General features: G+C 38.5%; 2 protein-coding genes across 4 annotated transcripts; one reads left to right on the top strand and one right to left on the bottom strand.

The window, feature by feature from the left end:
• The first annotated feature begins 522 nt into the window (after nt 1-522).
• On the top strand, nt 523-9,661 carry LOC135693543 (GTP-binding protein Di-Ras2). Of its 3 annotated transcripts, XM_065212072.2 has the most exons (3): nt 523-1,417; nt 1,867-1,945; nt 7,048-9,661. In XM_065212072.2, the coding sequence occupies exons 1-3, from the start codon at nt 1,401-1,403 to the stop codon at nt 7,732-7,734; spliced, it is 783 nt and encodes a 260-aa protein (XP_065068144.2). In that variant the 5' UTR covers nt 523-1,400; the 3' UTR covers nt 7,735-9,661. The 3 variants fall into 3 exon arrangements, with proteins under 3 accessions (XP_065068144.2, XP_065068146.2, XP_065068145.2); XM_065212074.2 differs by lacking the exons at nt 523-1,417; nt 1,867-1,945 and adding an exon at nt 2,239-5,295; XM_065212073.2 differs by lacking the exons at nt 523-1,417; nt 1,867-1,945 and adding an exon at nt 5,357-5,709 and having other exon boundaries at nt 7,048-9,660.
• A 124-nt stretch (nt 9,662-9,785) lies between these two features.
• Nucleotides 9,786-11,810, bottom strand: LOC135693544 (B-cell lymphoma/leukemia 10). Its single transcript, XM_065212076.2, has 3 exons — nt 11,455-11,810; nt 10,794-10,934; nt 9,786-10,027 (listed from the first exon to the last, which is right to left on the bottom strand). Exons 1-3 carry the CDS (start codon nt 11,780-11,782, stop codon nt 9,984-9,986), a joined length of 513 nt encoding a protein of 170 aa, XP_065068148.2. The 5' UTR covers nt 11,783-11,810; the 3' UTR covers nt 9,786-9,983.
• Nucleotides 11,811-19,983: the final 8,173 nt, after the last annotated feature.

A 19,983-nucleotide genomic window follows, 5' to 3' on the forward strand; every position in this document is an offset into this window, starting at 1 on the left:
GCACCCCCCCCCCCCCATCATTGTTGCTCAAATCCGCCCCTGCCTATCAAGACCCAATGTGGACGCTACTGAGCCCTTTCTGGGTATTCTCCTGTCCTTTCGATTCAATGGACAAAGGCGATTATAGTTTAGATTGGGATAAATTAATAGGAAAGATTCGAAGAGGAGAACTATGCAAGGTCTTCTTTCAAATCGGAGCCACTTGTGGTCTAAGAGAAATGAGGACTGGCAGCAGTTTTGCAAGAGACAGTTTTCCATGGAATAATATGGAATTAAGATACAAAACACAAAAAATAAGAGAATAATCAAGAACAACGATTTCATTTGAACAGTGTTTTTGATTTCCCCAAATTCCTAAAACTAATCTCATCAATACAGGTTAATTGTATATAAACTAGAACAAACCAGACCTTCTATATGTCATTACACTCAATCACAAAGGTGTATTGAATACACTCAAGGAGCAAGGATGATCAGTGTCATACCTTTGCCTTTCAGAGAGGTGACTGTGGGGGGAGGGTGGGGGGTGGTGCGAGGTGGTTGTATAGGAAAATTCACCAACTCAGACATAGATGAAGAAATGAAGACAATCTTTTTTCCTATTTTACTTACTTTTAGACGACTTTCGCGGCTAACTGGCAATTTTACAAACCAATTAATATCATTGTTAGCTGGGGTGCTACACAGTTCCCCCTTACAGCCCCTCTGTTACGTCCGCAGATGCCCCACAGTAAATGACATATGCGGAAAGAAAATAACCTCATACTGGAAAGTAATTGGCTATTCCTGGAATTATTTAAAAAAATCTGTGACCCCTTACGACCTTGCGCGTTTTAACGTCTGTTGAAAACAAAGATATTTCTATGGTTGAAAATAAAATGAATCCTCTGCATATAATTAGGCGATGAATCAAAGATTGTTTTTCTCCCGCGCTGACCATTAGGCTGTAAAAGCTCTATTGTCAAGAAAGTTTTCTGCCTGAAACTGAGAAAACATTTCATCGGATAATTGGTTGATTTTACAAATCCCAGTTTGTGTATTCACTGGGTGAAAATTATGACTCTTTTTGGCAAACAGGATTACATGAAATGATCTTTCGGGACATTGAAAGCAATTAACTTTGCATTGGCAATCAAGGCTATTTCTTTAGTATTTTCCATAAGGCATGTAAAGTTTGTCGGTCGAGGTTTTTGACAAACAGCTAGCAGCTAATAAGCGTATACGGTATTGATCTGTGTGTAGGCGAATAGAATAGAATAGCCCGATGGGAGATGATTGAGTTTACACGAGGCATTCAAGTCAGTGGACTCAGTTATGACTAGCGACTGGTAATGTGTACAGAGCTATAAACGTGCAAGCAGAAAAGTACGATTTCGGAAGCAAGTTTGGATAAGGAGTCAATGAAACTAACCAGAATGTGAGTGATTTTTGCAATCATTGTTCTTTTGTTATTCTTAGCCAATCATTTTTCGAATTACATCGCATGCCTTTAAGGTAATGAGAAATTAAAAATTTATGTTTATGTGACTTGTTTTTGCTGAAAACATTCTTAATTGCGTAAAATCTCACAGAACACATTTGCTAAACTTGTCATCTATATTGTGGAGGTTTAACAATGTCACTAGCATGTGGCTCGTTTCCCTGACGTCACACCATTTATATATTTACTGAGAATTGCAAGTTTCATAGTTTGAATCGACCTTGTGTTGCAGAGCATTTGCACTGACTCTGATGGATTAATGTTTATTCGGCTGTCTCCTATTATTCAGCTGCACGTGTTTGCTTGAGGCAGCCATAAGACGCTTTCTTGAAAAAGTTTTTTTTGCTGTAGTTTATTCTAACAGTCTGGCAATTTCTTGGTTACAGGACAACGACAACGCTGAAATATACAGTGAGACTTTTACTAAGGATGGTGTGGAGACGCGGTAGAAGAAAGTCTGCGGCGGTATGTATTAAATTTTCATATATTTTTACATATAAGATAGAACCACTGTTTGCGAGTTCTTTGATTCAACTTTGATTGCCCATTTTCAAGAACGTCGATATTTTCATAAACGGTTTGAATATTCAGAACAATAACCATTTTGCTGCGCATAGGAAAGGAGCGGTAGTCTTGTAGGTAACCACAAACTGGTATGCTGTGTTTCGATAAACATCTTGTTTGTGCATTCCAGATCTCCTGGCTGCCATATAGGCATTTCAACCCAGAGATGCAGGTAGCAGTACCCGGTGAGACTTGCTTAGAGACTTTACCTGGGATTTTATAAATAATTAGGTAATGGTCATATAGTTTCTCTGTTTGCCGAGCGCACTCATCTCTAGCATTTCATCCCTGGTTCTTCCCTGACTAGAACTTCCTCATCCCCCTCCCAATACCCATGCTAGTTGATCGCCATAGTTCGATTATTTTATCTTGATCATATATAACAAAGCAGGTCGAGGTTTTCAGATTTAAGTTTGGTTAATCTAAGAAAACCGAGTGCAGGCTTGTTTCTGCTAGTATTTTCAATTCTGCTAGTAATGATTTTATTTAACATGGGCGTGTATATCAAGTTTTCATTGGCGGGGCTCTTTTGTGGCATAGTGAATCCTGGAAGATCATTGTATAGCGACCGACAAGATCATTAGTGGCATCTAACCTTGTTGCCCCCAGGTTGCAGGCCCTTTCTTAGAAGGATACTAGTTAAGCTTTGGGAGGAAGCTGGCCCTATCAATCAATGGTGATACATTTTGATTTCAACATATCAAGAGAGGAGGGCTAAAGAAATGCTGCAGAATGCCATCAGTATGTATTCAGAAGTTAGAGAATATTTTTAAGTGTAACGAATAAGTTCAACAAGGTTAAAAAAACGAAATTTGTTACAAAGGTATAATGGATGCGTCTACATCCACGCCGAGCCACGTAAGAGTCAGCCAGTTGTTAGCTATTCTTCTCACGCAGGTAGCTCCTTGCTCTTTTCTTTTATTGTTACTTTGAAGAGAGCTCTCTTGAACTCAATGAATTAAACATCGATTTGAGGCATGGGCGTTCCCGTTTGGGGGAGGGGGGGTTTCTGAATATATAGTTTATTTCTTGTAGAAGAAAACGTGGCATAACCCCTCACCAAAACATTTTGTGGGCACAAAACAAGTGGACTCATTTTGTGGAAAAGATCAGCACTTTGCTGAAAATTGACTTTGGTTCCTTGATATCAAGTTTTTTTCTTTGCCAGGTAAAATTTCTTGCGTGCGCGCAAAATGTTTTTTAAAGAGAGGAAAGGGAGGTGCAGGCAGTGGCGGCGCCAGCTACTGCAGAATGGGAGGGTAATGGGCGTGGCCAATGATACCACCAATGCCAATGCAGATCCTGACTTGGTATGTTTACAATGGAGAAGATGGCGCACTATAACGCTAGTCCATTTTATTTGAAAGGTGGCCATATCGGATAGGATGTTGAAAAATTCACAGTAACGACATTGCCAAAACATGTTTACTTATTCGAGTTTACATTCCTCTTCTCAATCTGTGCCTTTGGTATGCCAATCGTTTTTAATTGAAACTGTTCTCTTACGTCATTTTGTAATCCATGTTTTCTAAACACGGTTCATAAGAGACTTGCTTTTAATGCACGTTATTTTGTAAGAAACATCGATTTTCTCCAGTCAGAATTCCATCTGATTGGTATGCAATGGTTTCCATAGTGCACAATGGTACATTTTTCTTAAACAACATGGTGTGGGCACAAAAGTAAACATATTCAAATCGATTTGTAGCTAACCCCACGCGGTTAAAATGTTTCTTCCTGTTTTCTATGGCAAGGAATTTTTATTAGTCGTTTTTTTTCGTTCTGAGTTTCATAGCTTTTGTCACAGTGCAATCAAAGCCGTTCTTTTTAGAATCAAGTTAGAAAATGGTTAGATGCATTTAGTTTCATGTCATCGTTTTTATTCTTCCCATAATGCATCGGCCACTCGCATAAGCTACGCTCTGGTTGAAATTCAAGGTCATAAGAATATGGGGGAGGAGTTAAACTTCAAAGCATTTCTTAGTATTCCGTGACACATGACAAGTACCCCATTAAGCCACAATCTTGGCAGCATGAACACGTTAAAAGAAGAGAGACAAAAAAAAAAAGAATCTCCTAAAACGAATTTTTTCCGGAGCTAAACGATCATCTTGTACTACCCAAATCTAACATTTTTACATCAAATAAACCTCCTCTTCTTGATTTCTGATCCAGATGATTTATGAGTTTAAACAGAGATATCGAAAATAAAAGCCCTATGCTCATGATTCGAAAGTGGTATTTTTGCTTTGTATTTGTTCCGCCTTTCCACAGAAATATCTAAGAACCGTCGAATCAATAGTACGAGGATGAAAAATAGAACCTGCTTAAGAATACCGGAACTTGTAGCTGAAACCATGCTCTGAATCGCTGAATCAACCACCACAACGTATATGAAAACCAACCAAGCCTATATGAGACACAGGAAAATTGGTCCCTTGCTCGTTGCATGTTTGTTAAAGTATTTCCGATACATTTTAAATTATCAAGCACATGCATAAACAAGATAGCCAACATGGCCTTTTTAAACGAAGTAACTCTGATGAAATTGGTCCTGCAGCCACGCCCCACCCTATCCCCCCACACATGAAATCCTTTTAAAAGAATATAAGAGATAATTATATACTAAAAGACAACCGTAAATTTTGATATGAAAAAAGAAATAAATAGATCTTCCAGCCTGATATTGTTGAAAACGATACAGAGATACATTGTGTTTTGATAATATTATGTCTAAAAAGCCATTGTTTTTCATTTCTTTTTCGAATGAGCCAAAAGTTTTCACTAGAACAGTACTCCAGTGAAACTAAATTTTACAGCATCTCGTTCTGAAGGGTTGCGTGGGAGACGTAGCGAGTCCAAAGAATTTCTATGAACGACCCGAACTACTCTAATCCTTTCGAATCTTGTTTTCAAAAGATAATTGAAATCCGCCTTGTCTCTCTCTCTTGAAAATAATAGTAGTTCAAGAACTTTTGAGCAATCTAGTGATGCGGGAATGTTAATCATCTCCAGTGGAATTTGCACAGCAACATGATGCAATAGGTTATTTAAAACAAATATTGAAAACCAATAAACCCAAATTACATGATGCTTTGCACTTCCGTTTCAACCAATGCATTGGTTTGGGCACATGTAATGTCAGTTAAAATACCGCTACTGCATGTAAGAAAGCAATGTATTAGTCGGCAACTGCACTTCTACGGACAATCAAAAGATTTGGGGACATTTGACTCTACAAATTTTTGATGGTATGACCTGATATTTTGAAAGATTCAAATTTAATTGAATATTGGCTTTTTTAGCAAAAAATGAGTTACTTGATTACTGCGCTTGAAAGTCAGGGCTTTCGAAGTCTTTGTTTTTCAACTGGTCTTCAGAATGCACCGAATTTCCTTCGATCTGTATTGTTTGGCAACACCGGGAAATAAAGATTGTAACTAATTGTGGTTTGTCTTGTAACGTTGCTTGGTTATACGGGTTTCCGGGTTTTGCTACGTCACATAACACATTTATTGTGGGTTTGGTATAAAACTTGGCTAGATATGTTTCGGCAGTCATTAGGAAAATTTCACTCGTGATAAGACGACAATAAGAATTAGCAAGCTGCTTCAAAAACAAGTGAGGCAAAAGGAATAGTCAGAATGTGCTTAGATATTTTCAAGGTATGCATAGATATTTTTCTTGAAAGTACACAGCAAATTTAGATAGGTATTTCACGTTATTAATTGAGAATAATCGTTCGGAATTGATATTTGTCTATCGAAGAAACTGGCGAAGCATTTTGCATTTTATTTATTTGTTTAAAGATAGCGATGTACCATTGGCTTTTTATTTTATTCTGGTACCACTCGCTCTTGCCATCTAAACTTTCGTTCATTTTTCTTATTGTTCATTTCCAATACATTCATGTATGGATCGAAGCTTGAGTGTGTAGGCTGTGGGTGGGGGGCTTTGCGGGGGGAGGGGTTTTGAGAGGGGCTCCAGGATGTCAGACCCTCTTATTCGTGCCAAAAATGAGCCAATTTGTTATTTAGCTATTTTTAACAACATTTTCATTTGATTTTAATCTCCCTAGAAATAACAGACGGAAGAAATTACTTTTAACCTTATATTGTCATTCGAGTACTTCACTTCAATGCGGTTCTTTTATCGCCCATTAATATAAAGTCTGGTCTCTGATTTTGACATCATTCATCAAGAACGTGGCTATGCTCTTGCAAATATAAAGGTTGCATACCGTTATGATGACGTATCCTAATAACAATGCTCATCGTGCATTTTCCGACACATTTGGAATTTCAATACCGCAGATTTATTGAATTAGATATTTTTCTTTTAACTGTAGACTTAAAGAATGGAAAACTTTCTAAGAGACCGAGTTTAATCCAAATCTTTGGATAACCTTTGTTTAATTCAAAGATTAAGACATGATTACTATTGAAGATGCATCCACTTCCTTCATTTTTGAAAATCTTAAAATGCTTCAGAATGACAAGTAATATGATCATTGGAGAAGCTCGGTTTCAAATGTTGCGCAAAGAGATTTTTCCTTCAAGGAAATATTTGTTCACCTAGCAACGTCAATTTCTGGGATGAAATTCGGATACTGCATAAGAATTCGTACAATTTAACTTAAAGAGCGACTTCGTATATGAAAAGTAAATTAATAGTTACGACTTTTCATGCAGAACTCTTCATCAAGAGCTTTTATAATCAAGTTCCAGAAAATGAATTATGTTTTTAATATCGTTAAAGCTAATATGATGCCACTTTTGCATTAAAACATATCAAGTCGCATTCAACACATGTAACTACATTGTTTCATTTCTACATGATATCGAGCATGGTATTTTCTAGTAAAGAAGACAAAACGGGTATATTTTCTTAAGAAGTCTGCTACGACAGCTTTTAAACAAATTATTTTTATAAACTTCAAGAAAAAAGACTTGACGTTTAATCCAAATATGACCATCATCATGGAATTATTTCTTCTTTTTCAGGTCAAAATCCCTTCAGTCAGGATCGTTATTTTTGGATCAGGAGGTGTTGGAAAAACCTCCCTCGTCCAACGATACCTCTACAATTCGTTTGAGGATAGGTATCAGCCAACGATAGAAGACGATCATAGGAAGGTCATTCCATACAAGGGCAACCTTTGTGACGTCACAGTATTAGACACAACTGGCACACATCAGTTCCCAGCAATGAGGGAGCTGGCTATAAAGAACGGCGATGGATTCATTGTCGTTTATGCAATTGACGATAAAATGTCTTTGCTTGAAGCAAAGCGGCTGAGAGATGAGATCGTCAAAGTAAAGGGAAACAAGGAGGTGCCACTTGTTCTTCTTGGCAACAAAAGTGACCGTAGTCCTGTTGGAAGAAGAAAGGTGGGCCTAGATGCGGGACAAATGGTGGTTGACGAATGGAATGATGGTTCCGTGCATATGGAAACATCTGCAAAACTCAATCATAATGTTGTAAATGCGTTTAATAAAGTTCTTGAATTGATTGACTTACAACCGGCTTTTGAGGAAGTAGACGGTGATAGCTCTCCCCGTCAGAGGAGGCCATCGAGAAAGGACAGTATCCGAAGAGGAGTTACAGGTGCATGGAGAACTGCAACGCACTGTTTCCATAGAAGCAGAAAATACAAGGCAGACAAACAAGAGCAGAAATTTCTTGCTTAGTTATCGCAATGATATTTGTTTGCGCCATCGTAATTCAATCGATGTCGCGATGTTGCAAATCATGAGCGAAACGTAACGGAAGGTGCTCCAAACATCTAAAATTGATGATAACCGTTCACGAAGGATGGTGGATGAATCTATCTAACCTTGACATGTGCAGACGTTTTCACCATGGATCGTCAAGATGCTATCTTCTTAATTTAACCCATCATATGTACTGATTTGAACCTAACCAACGACCAAATGTTTCTGCATTTGTGGCTAAACTAATGAAGTTGTCAAGAACTTAAGGTATCTAGTAATCGCTAAACGAAAATGCATAGTTTGGATTGAGTATTTAATGTAGACTAAAAGCATAACATCGACCAGAAGCATAGCCCCAAACAATTGCAGGGGGGGTCAAGGAGTGAGACTTCCTAGGAATAAAGCTTTGCTGTATCTTTAAACAAAGTTATGTTAAACAGCCTTAGTATCGTTGCAACATTCCAAGAAAATTCGGAATCGTTTATCTAGACAAATGTGACCACACCTGAAACCATTCATCCCCAAATGCTTCTCAACTGATGTCAAGAATTCGATTGAAAAATTGTTGTAGGATTTACGCGTCAACATATACGTCTATGCCTCTGTTACAAATAATGATGACAAATAATGATTATTTTAATGCGACATATGATTTTATAATCATGCTAGAAATGTGCGTAACTAATCTATTTCATAAAGGTGACAAACTCTGTTCTTCAGAACCATTTGGTAGGAATGACACTCAATTCAAGAACCAGTAGAGAAAATCCCCTCATTTTACATGTAAATAATATGGTCATAATGCTTTGAATGTTCCTAGATATTTTCGAGAATTAAAAATCCAAATTTATTCCGTTAGTTTTTGAGCTGAAGAACAGGGGCCTTTTTGATGACAAACATACTAACAAGAGGACGTGGTATTTTCGTTAGCCTCTCAACCCTGACAAGAGCTTAACTATTCCACATTAATTTCCAATGAGAGACACTGATGCTTTTTTAGAAACATCACATGGTAAGCGGAACTGTATTGTCTTGGTAGAGAGGTTAATGAACATTAGAAACATACTAACAGTTCCTAATTTCATTATCAAAAGTAATATTCGCTATGGCAGTGTAGGATTCTGCAATGTTGTTCTACGAACAAAACAGTAGAATTACAGATGGTTACAAATTACTGAATCGACTAGAAACTGTTGCCTAGGTAAAAATAATGATATCAGTCTCTATAGGTTCAGATTGCTAAATCATATTATATTAAGTGTGGTCGTATTGGTATCAGCCGGCTGGTTCAATATGCTATTAGTTATCTCAGAGAGCAAAATCAATGTTTATCATTTAAAATAATATGATAGTACCTAGAAAATATGAAACTCCAATATTTTGAAATTTCAAGCCCAAGCAAACTTTGTTCATTTTATTTATGACCTAAATAGAGATGGTGTTTAAGGGAAAAGTATTTTTCCATTGGTTTTAAGGAAAGTTAAAATATCAGGCAGTCAGAAAATCAGACTGTATTATGATGTATCACAACATTGATCGAGGCATGTTGAATATAATATGTTTCATCAACTCGTGGCATTCCCATTTTTAAAAAAGATACACATTAGGATAAATATTCTCAGATGAGAAAAGAAATGTAAACTTGCTACAAGTACTATATGTTTGTTGATTGGTATGTGTAATTGTGAATTTATGTGATTTGGGATTTCTCAACTTCTGTTATACTAGTGATTCTAGTGAAAAACCTTTACAGTTAAATTGTATTGAAATTACAAAGTAACTGAACTTGAGAAGTCCAAAAATAAAGTTAATTTCTTCTAGAAAGATAATGATATTATTTTGTATTGTTGTGCTGTTAATCTGTCTAACAGGAAATCCGTATTTATGAAGTTTGCTGATAAATATTGTCTCTTTTTACCTTTCTTCAAATACCATGTACCCAGATCACCATTCAATATGGAATAACACTACAGCCAATTAACAGCCTAACAAAATCAGCAGCAGCAAAACAGTAAAAAGCACAGTAGAAGAAAAAGAAGCTGATGCATATCATCAAATATAAGAATTTCAAGACAAGACTAAAAAATATTAAGCACAAATAAATTATCTGCCCTTTTAAAAAGAATTGGATGCTAAAACAAATTCTGACAATAACATATGTACCTAATTTGCCAAGTTTGGTATGAAAGTACCAGCAAAGTTCTAGGTTCACTGGGTTTGTTAAACTAAGACTCTGTATACACTGGAGGTGGTGATCTTGCTCTTCTTCCTAAACAATGAACAAAAAGTCCTTCAAAAATTTTCTGATAAACAACAAATTTGACGATATTTATCTAGTTGAAAATACTGTCAGTTTGTGGTATGATGGTATATGATGGATGAATGGCTTGATACATCCTATCTTCCTCTTTAACAGAATGAAGATTGAAAGTCAAATGATGATTAAAGATCAACAAATTTTAATATCAGTAATTGTTGAAATCTGCAGCATGCTTATGTAACAAACAAATCTGGATGATCATAAATTTGCATTAACAAGACCCCAAAACTTGAGCAATGGAGACATTATGCCAAATTCAAAAACAAAATGGAAATAACAACTTTATCTTAATAACAATTTCAGTCTGTTGAGCCATATTCTGTAAAAGGATTCTGGCCTAGGCCTTGTGGCTTTTCTTTTGATTTCATGCAAGCAATTTAAACTAAAAAACCACGCAAAATTTCTGTGACTAGAAGACAAATTCATGTCAAGCAGGCTACAATATATTAGATTAGCTATGCAAGGTGATTACAAGCTTTGGGTAGAGTAGTCCTTTAAATGAAAAATCTCATTCTCTTATAGGTGGGATGGTTTTAATTTCTCCAGCCAGTCAAAACACTGGACGCTAGGACATTTTAAAAATTCAGATTTAGGGGGGGGGGGTGGGGGTAATTAGAAGGCAAACAGAGTTAAAGCCTTAACGCAAAGAGCTCAGAGCTGCCACAAAGAAAAGTATAACCAAACTCTTAGATGTAGGCTAGGCTTATACACATACCCCTGATTTCACCATTTGTGGTTGTTATATATTCTTCAGGAATCTCAAAATATGGAACAGCTGGGCCACCAGGCCCCCCTGGAACAGGTAGCTGGGCTTCTGTCAATTCATTACTACCATTTCCATTAAATAATGAAATATCTAGGTATAAGGGAAACAAAATGTATAAGGCAACATATTTTCTGATAAAAAAAATAATATTACCTACACTTTCCTAATAGTTTAGAAAAATCTATCGACTACTATGGATAGGCATTTTGAAATTTTAATTGATTTTCAGAGTAGCAGAGGTTCAAAATAACATTGTACTTAGGATTACTGGACGATGCAAATTACCAAAAAGTGTTGTTAACGCAAGCTAGTTGGTAATTTTTCAAATAAAAATAGACAATTTATTCGGTGATGCTAAGTATTTAAAAGACAGAGTAGAAATATTTTAGATAACCTAAGTAATTTGAAACAACAACATTAGAAATCCGTGGCGATCTTTAACAGGCTTCTATCCTACATAGAAGTTCTTATGTTATGCTATGTTATGATATAGCTCAGTGTGCTATTCACTGAGATAAAACATTACAAACAAGAAATCTTCAATTGCAAGTGTAAGCCTAGATGGATAAAGGAATAAAAAAAACTGTTTTAACTAGTTAAAAAAGAGTACCAGAACAGTTGTCCAGTTTCTTTTGAAAAGAATCGAGAATTGCTTTCAGAATAAAGATCTGGGTCTTATTCTTTCTGATTGCTTCACAGAAGTTATCAAAACCATCTGATCCTCTGCTTTTTACAATGTCCAAGAGTCGTTCATTCCTCCTTCGTCTTATTTTTTCTGCCTCAATTTCTTCTTGATCATCAACATCTAGCACTTCACGCGATCTTAAAAAGGCAAACAACTTTTGACACTCCAGGTTTTGGACTAGAAAAGGTCTCAAATCTTTCAAAACCTCTTCTTTTAATTGAAGATAAATTTCTTCTACTTCCTCGTCCGCCATATTATCACTTACTCTAAATGTTTGTTGTTGCTGTTGTTTGTGCTTGTATTCTCTATTGCGGCACTGGACTTGATACAAGTCTCTCAGGGACAACAAATCTCTAAAGTGGGAGGGCCAATGTTGTGCACCAGATCGAACGAACCATTGTAGGGTATAATTTAAATATTTGGCAAACACTTTATTTCCGCTGTTAATTATCTATGTTTCTTTTGGTTGTAGTTCTTACGTGTTTTTAGCTGATTGGTTGTTATTAATAGTTGTAAAATGCTTGTATCTATAATTACGCTGTAGTAGTTTTAAGAGGAGGCTTTTTGGGAGAAGCATCTTGCTGTTCGTTCAAAGTACTGACAAAAGAAGTCGTTGTCTCTCTGTTCCTCTCTGCCACAAGTCGAGTTGAAAAGGGCCGTGAGTTATTTTATATATACTTGGTTGCACAGTAGTTAAAGTGTAGTATAACATATTGGTGACCACGACGTGACGGGTCGAGAATACTTATTGGCGTGCTAAAAAAAAACCCGATAAACGTGCGTTTTACATTTTGGTGTCGAATATAGGTTTTATTGCATTTTTCATTGGCCGTTTTGACGTAGTCGCTGTATTTGCTCGGGTTTGATGCTTTTCATATGTTTTTGTATATAGTTTTCTTTTTCTTATTTCACTTGCCGTTTTGACGTATTCACTGGAATTGTTCGGGGTTGATGTTCTGGGTATGGTTTTTATTTCTTGTTTCTTTGGAAATTTTGACTTCTTCGCCGCATTGGTTATCTTGTATCGTTTTTATTATTACGTCGGATTTCCGTTAAAAGTGAAGATTGAACTGAACTTTCTAGAAAAAAATTTCAGAATGCTGATATACTTATATGATATTGTCTAAAGATTGTTCAAGACAGACTTTAATTCCGCTCGTTTTCTTCTTGATAACTCGAAAACAAAATCCGTGGTTGCACTCATTTCGGCAAAACTTTGGAAATATTGTGAAATTGTTTAGTTATTCACGTAGTTAAAATGGAAGCAACGGTAGAAGAATTACAAAACCGTGTGTCTGCTATGCAGGCAGCCCTGGAGGGAAACGCCCAGTCGGGACTTTTTAAACAACCGCCTTTCAGTGGATTCCAAAATGAAGACGTAAATGAATGGGTTGTAAAATTTAATCGACTTGCCAGGTTCTATGGTTGGGGCAATGCAAAAAAATTAAGTGCACTTCCATTGCTGCTTAATGGCCCAGCTTTGGCATGGTTTCAGACGCTCTCAGACGAAACTGCAGGAACTTTCGATAGCTTAATTGAAGCTTTAATTGCAAGATTTGGCAACCAAAACATTCAGTTTTTGATACGGCAAGAACTTTATGCCCGAAAACAGCTCGAACATGAGCCTCTAGTAACCTACACTGAAGACATCATAAAAAAGTGTCAACGACTGAATCTAAATGAGTTAGAAATGATGAACATTTTCATAAACGGCCTAAGCGCAGAACTAAAGAACCATGTTGTTTTAAACCAGCCAAAAACTTTCACAGAGGCAGAAAACCTTGCCCGCCTTCGTGACGCTGTTTCAAAGTCTTTCGGCCCAACCGTCCCGCAAACCATTTCGCAAGACCAGCGTATTAAAGAACTTGAGGGCCAAGTTAATATATTGCTTGCGTTGGCTAGCAACAAGAGAACCGGCCAGTTAAACGCTTTAGATCAAATTGATTATGGTAACAACTTGGGTGGTGGTACATATGGTAATCATGTTGCAAATCAAAGCTCTTTTCAAAGTGACCTCCTGAATCTTAAAACAGAGCTAATTGCTGCAATTGATCAACGTTTTGTGTTTGGCAAACCTCAACCCATGAACAGGCTTCAACAAGGTGTAAGGGAAAGCTATGCAAGGGGGCGTAATTTACGTACCACCGATGGGCAACCTATTTGCAACAACTGCTATCGTGTGGGTCATGTGGCTCGATATTGTAGAAGTAATAATAGTGGTGTTTCTGGTAGAGAAAATGCAGTTCAAAATAATTCTCGCTTTCGGTCAACTCAAAACTTTCAGCAGGACAGATCCGGTACAAATTATTTAAACGAACAAGGGCCTTCTCGTTGGGGGAATTGAAGGAGGCCCAAACGGTTGAAAAGCAAATGAAGCCCCCGTTTTGTGAAAAAGCTGATTCGTCTTTCGAACAATGGGTTAATAAACGAAATCGTTTGACTAGTGCCAAGTTTCAATTAGAAAAATCTTTAAATGACATTGATATCGAGCCAAGAAAGGGAACCTACGCAGTACCGTGCTTACTAAACGGGACATCATCAAGTGACGAATCTTCAATACTTGGAAATGTCTTAATTTGGGGATCAGTTGAAAATGAGCAAGTTAAATTACTCGTAGACACTGGCGCCGCTATTTCCGTAATTAGTGAAAGTTTTTTTAATTCTGCTCTGCGCATGCATTACTCGCTGCAGACGCCGCGTAATGGACTCGAAAGTATTCAAACTGCAAATGGTGCCACTGTTGCTGTGAAAGGTTTTGTGACGTTTCCTCTCACCATTGGTAATGAGCATTATGAATGTCAGGCCTCAGTTGTCTCTGGCCTAGCTTACAATGTTGTGTTAGGTCGTGACTTTCTGCATAAAACCCATGCTGTTATTGATGTTCCTGGCCATATTGTAACATTTAAGAATGATAACACTGTCTCATTTATAACTGGCAATACACCTCCATTGCTTTGCTCTGTCGCAGTTTTTTCTTCATTCGTCATTGAACCTCGTTCTGAAGCTATTATTCCTGTGCAGCTTTTGCAGTCGCACAGTAGTTCTGTCGCAGGCCTCGTCGAAGGTAATGAGAAATTAACCTCTCGTTATCGCCTCCTCCCAGCAGCTTCTATTTCGTGCCCAACTAGTGAAGGAAATGTCTCGTTTCGTTTGTTAAATCCTTCTGATGAACCAGTGCTTCTTCATAAAGGAACAGTCATCGGCACGTTTTCTGAACTTTTGCACACTGACATCGTTCCTTTAAAAAGTAGTGTCTCAGCTATGGATTCTGCTCCACAACATCACAGCCTCCTTTCTGAACTTGAGTCTATTAAGAATGTCGATCTTTCAGAGGCCCAGAATGCAGCTCTCTCACAATTACTTTTATCGTATAAAGATATTTTCGCCTCATCTAGCCTTGATCTCGGCCATACTTCCATCATCGAACACGAAATTTACACAGGGGATGCTCGGCCTATTAAGTCTTCACCTTATCGAGTCTCTCAATTGCAACGTGAAGAAATTGAAACACAGATTTCAAATATGCTATCTCAAAATGTGATTCAACCTTCTTCGAGCCCTTGGAGCTCTCCTGTAGTTTTAGTAAAGAAGAAAGACGGTACGACGAGATTTTGTGTCGACTATCGAAAATTAAATGCTGTCACTCGCAAAGACAGTTATCCTCTTCCTCGCATTGATGATGCCCTTGACGCTCTTTCTGGATCTCAGTTCTTTACAACGCTCGATCTGCAGTCGGGCTATCACCAAGTTGCCATGCATCCGTCTTCGCGAGAAAAAACTGCCTTCGTTTCACATGCAGGATTGTTCGAATATAATGTAATGAGTTTTGGTTTAACAAACGCTCCACCGACTTTCCAACGACTGATGTCGAGAGTTCTTGCTGGCCTAGAATGGAAGGTTTGTCTCATCTATATAGACGATATTATCGTTTTTTCTTCTACTTTTGAAGAACATTTGCAAAGGCTGTCTCTCGTTTTCGATCGCATACGTCAGGCTAACTTGAAATTGAAACCAAGTAAGTGCCACTTTGCTCGCCATTCTGTGAAATTTCTTGGGTTTATTGTCTCTGCAAATGGTATTTCTGCTGACCCAGACAAGCTTGAAGTTGTAAACTCGTTTCCAGTGCCGTCCAATGTGAAGGATGTACGCAGTTTTCTTGGTCTCTGTAACTATTACAGACGTTTTGTCCATGATTTTGCACGCATAGCTTCACCTATAAATCAGCTAACAAGAAAGGACGTCAAGTTTGTGTGGAGTGCTGAATGTCAACACGCTTTCAACCTACTAAAGCAGAGTTTGTGCTCCAATCCTGTTTTAGCTTATCCCGTTTTTAGTGAGCCTTTTCACCTGTATACTGATGCCAGCAACTCGGCTCTTGGGTATATTATCGGCCAACGGGTTGAGGGTGTGGAGTATGTCGTGGCCTATGGTGGGCGTGAGCTGAATAATGCTGAAAAACGCTATAGCACCACGGAACGTGAAGCTCTTGCTGTAGTGGATGGAATTAAACGGTATCAACCTTATCTTCATGGCCGTAAATTTTTTGTCCATACAGACCACAGTAGCCTCTCATGGCTCATGAATGTGAAGGATCCTACAGGTCGGCTTGCTCGCTGGGCGTTGCAGCTGCAGCAGTACGATTTTGACATTGTTTATCGCCCTGGACCTTCCAACAACAACGCAGATGCGCTTTCACGACGATCTTATTCCTCAACCACTGTTTCTGGTCTTTCTCCGCCTATGGCTTCTATTAGGCACCCATGTCCTGCTCCTCCACAGCTCACCAAATTACAACGCGAAGATCGTGACCTTTTCGCCATTATTGAGTACCTCGAGTGTTCTCTCTTGCCAGATGATAACAATAAAGCGCGTACTCTGCTACTGACTGTCGACTCGTACTATCTGGACGAAAATGGGGTTTTATGTCATTTATGGACACCTAGTAAACGACATGTTCAGTCTTTATGTTCTCAGGTGGTAATTCCTGCAAGCCTTCGCCGAGAGATTCTTATTGCTTGTCACGATGAACCCACTGCTGGTCATTTAAGCGTTTTTAAAACGTATGAGAAAATTCGTTCTCGTTATTATTGGCACGGCATGTATAAAGACGTTGAACATTGGTGTACTTCATGTATTGATTGTTCGATGAAGAAGGTGCCTAGGGGTAAGAAGAAGGCACCCTTGCTGCCTATTCCTGTCGAAGGAGCCTTTGATCGAGTAGCCATGGACGTCTTAGGCCCGTTTCCCGTTACAAACGACGGCAACCGTTATATTGTGGTTTTTTCTGATTATTACACACGGTGGCCTGAAGCTTTTGCTTTGCCTTCTACTGAAGCGTCTCTTATTGCTAACTTGCTTGTGGACAAGATTCTCGCTCGCCATGGTGCTCCGAAAACGCTTTTATCAGATCGGGGTTCGAATTTTCTTGCATCTATCGTTACAGAGGTCTGCAAATTGCTCAACACTCGCCAACTTCGGACTACCTCGTATCATCCGCAAACGGACGGACTAGTCGAAAGGTTTAATGGTACCCTTGCGGAAGCGTTGTCGATGTATGTCAGCTCAAATCAGAGGGATTGGGACCGCCACCTGCCATTGGTGCTTTTCGCTTACCGTGTCTCGCCTCACGCTACGACCCACGAATCGCCGTTTTATCTTTTATATGGGCGAGAGCCTCGTCTGCCAATTGATGCGTCTCTTATTTTGCCTTCGACAGCAAAACTCTCGTCCTCCGTTGCAGAACACCGTGCTCGCATTGTCGAAAATCTGGAAAACGCCCATCGCATAGTTAAGACAAATACAGAGTTGACTCAACAGCGCATGAAACACTACTACGATCAGAACAGTGCGCCAGTCTCCTTTGATATCGGATCCAAAGTCTGGGTGTACACCCCAAAAACGAGAAAGGGTCTTTCCAAAAAGTTGGCCCATAACTACCACGGACCATATCGCGTTGTCAAGAAGTTATCGCCCGTTCACTTTCGTTTAAGGACACTCGACAACCGTCCAGTTAGTGTTCCAGTGCACGCAAACCGCATGAAGCTGTACGTCGATCCGTCGGACCGTCCAACCGCTGCTCCTCCGCAATGTGACACGTTCGTTGATCTCAGTGATGTGGATTTACCGCCAGACAGTTTTCTACCAGAACCTAACCCGATAGCAAAGAGTGACTCGTCTGTAGATGAGCCCTCTATCACTCGTCCCGAGGATTACTGTACACCACAGGAGATTTTACCAGTTTGACGCGTTTTCGAGCCGGGAGGCTCGATTTCAAAGGGGGAGGTTGTGTTGTGCACCAGATCGAACGAACCATTGTAGGGTATAATTTAAATATTTGGCAAACACTTTATTTCCGCTGTTAATTATCTATGTTTCTTTTGGTTGTAGTTCTTACGTGTTTTTAGCTGATTGGTTGTTATTAATAGTTGTAAAATGCTTGTATCTATAATTACGCTGTAGTAGTTTTAAGAGGAGGCTTTTTGGGAGAAGCATCTTGCTGTTCGTTCAAAGTACTGACAAAAGAAGTCGTTGTCTCTCTGTTCCTCTCTGCCACAAGTCGAGTTGAAAAGGGCCGTGAGTTATTTTATATATACTTGGTTGCACAGTAGTTAAAGTGTAGTATAACACCAAGGCTAAAAATGTAGAGGGCCAAGGCTTCTTACCCCTTTTAATGCAGTTTTAAAACTACTTGCTTCGCAAAAAAGTGAGGGGGGCATGGCCAAAAAAGTGGCGCGGGCCCTGCATCACATGCAGAGACCTGGGAAGCACATGCTCCAGGGCCTCTGACGAAGGGAGGGTCGGCCCCCATTTTTTTCAAGACAATAGGATTTTTCTCAAAATCTTTTGTTATGGGTGTTAAATTTCCATTGGACACCCCACTTTCCAGCATATATCGGAGCTCATGTGCTCCGCACTTTTCTGCCAAATTCGAGACGTGCTAGAAATGCTTATGAATTGGAATCCTGATATATGTAGTCACCAGAAACATTAAATATGTAGTCAATGTTTGCTCAATTCTTGTGTAAGGAAGCAAGAATGAAAAAATGTTCAATGGTGTCTTTATAACATACGTTGACCATTGGAAAGGGCTAGTTACGCTTACAAGGTGGAGGCAGTGAGAGTAGACAACAACTGTAAATTTCATTCTGAAGAAATAGAATGACATTAGAGAAAAGTGCATGCAATGAAAAGCTACACTCGAACATTTCATGGATAATTTCCTCAATTAATCTCAGCTATTTGTAAGTTAACATGGCTGTTTCTTTTCTTACAAGACAAACAATAGTTGATCTGAACAGCCAAGATTTCGGATGAGCGGTGCAGCAACATCATTGTATGGGCTACTTCTTACGATCCTTGTAGCTCTACTCAAGTATCTCTAATATACGGCCCCCTGTGTATTAATTTCAGAAGAATTTGCCCTCCCTCTTCGCTTATAAGCACCCCCCTTCTATTAAATTTTACGAATCAAGTCACTTGATTTCCATTATTCGTTGTTTTCAAAGTTTTTTTGCAAAATCTCAAACATACAAAGAAAACCGATGATTTTTTACTTGGAAGTTTAAAGCTGTAAATTTGATTTATCTTTGTATGATTGCAATTTTCTCTAAAACTATGCAAGAAACTGAAACCAAAATTTGACAGTCTATTCTAAAAGGTACTTGGATTTCAGAGAAGGAATGCCGACATGAACACCCCCTTCTATTAGCACCCCCTTCTATTGAAAATTGGTCGGAATGAACACCCCCTTCTATTACCTCCCCGTTCTATTAGATGCACTAGAGTATTTTGGATATTCTGCAAGACAGTGATTTTTATTTCGTTACAGCAGCCCAGAAGAAAGCAGCAGTAATTCAAATGCGACTCTTTACATTTTGTCAAGCACATCGGATGGAAGATATTTCTTGGAATTCTTAATAAGTACAAGGGCTGTTAGAGTTATTTTAAACTAAACCCTACCTTTCCTAGCTATAGCTAGGCTTATATAATACCATTTCTATGTCTAATACACTGCGTCATCTGAAAAAGACACGCTGCGTGGCAAACTACTAATTAAAATTTCTTACCCTTTCGCAATGATCATACCCACTTCTTAACTAAAAAACCGTCATGATTTTAGGCTTTTGAAACTACGTTTCCTCAACGTAGCTAGCCGGGATGGACTTCGTCTATCGGCTTAAAGTTGTTTCGCTTCAAAACATAAAACACAAAGGCCACAAATAAGTTCTCCAATAATAAAACCGAGGGACGTATCACACCAAAAATCCTCGTACACCCTGCCAAAGATCCGCAAAAATTCACTAAAATCCTTTAAAAAATCCTGAGATCCACAAAGAAAACAAGATTCCGAAAATCCAATTAGACTAAGAAATGTGCAAGAAATGTCCGGTAACAAGTCAAAGAAATAAGGCCAAACTCTGACAACATCAGCGCTGAATCACATAACGGACTTAC

The sequence above is a fragment of the Rhopilema esculentum genome, chromosome 11 (assembly GCF_057945365.1).
Source record: "Rhopilema esculentum isolate cy_ngs chromosome 11, ASM5794536v1, whole genome shotgun sequence".
NCBI lineage: Eukaryota > Metazoa > Cnidaria > Scyphozoa > Rhizostomeae > Rhizostomatidae > Rhopilema > Rhopilema esculentum.

Excerpts from the sequence above, each read along its gene's own strand:
- LOC135693543 (XM_065212072.2), top strand. Across the intron at positions 1,946-7,047 it reads GTAGAAGAAAGTCTGCGGCG|GTCAAAATCCCTTCAGTCAG; the intron begins GTATGTATTAAA and ends CTTCTTTTTCAG.
- LOC135693544 (XM_065212076.2), bottom strand. The coding sequence starts at position 11,782 with ATGGCGGACGAGGAAGTAGAAGAAATTTATCTTCAATTAAAAGAAGAG. Across the intron at positions 10,935-11,454 it reads GAAACTGGACAACTGTTCTG|ATATTTCATTATTTAATGGA; the intron begins GTACTCTTTTTT and ends CCTTATACCTAG. Across the intron at positions 10,028-10,793 it reads CACAAATGGTGAAATCAGGG|GAAGAAGAGCAAGATCACCA; the intron begins GTATGTGTATAA and ends TTCATTGTTTAG.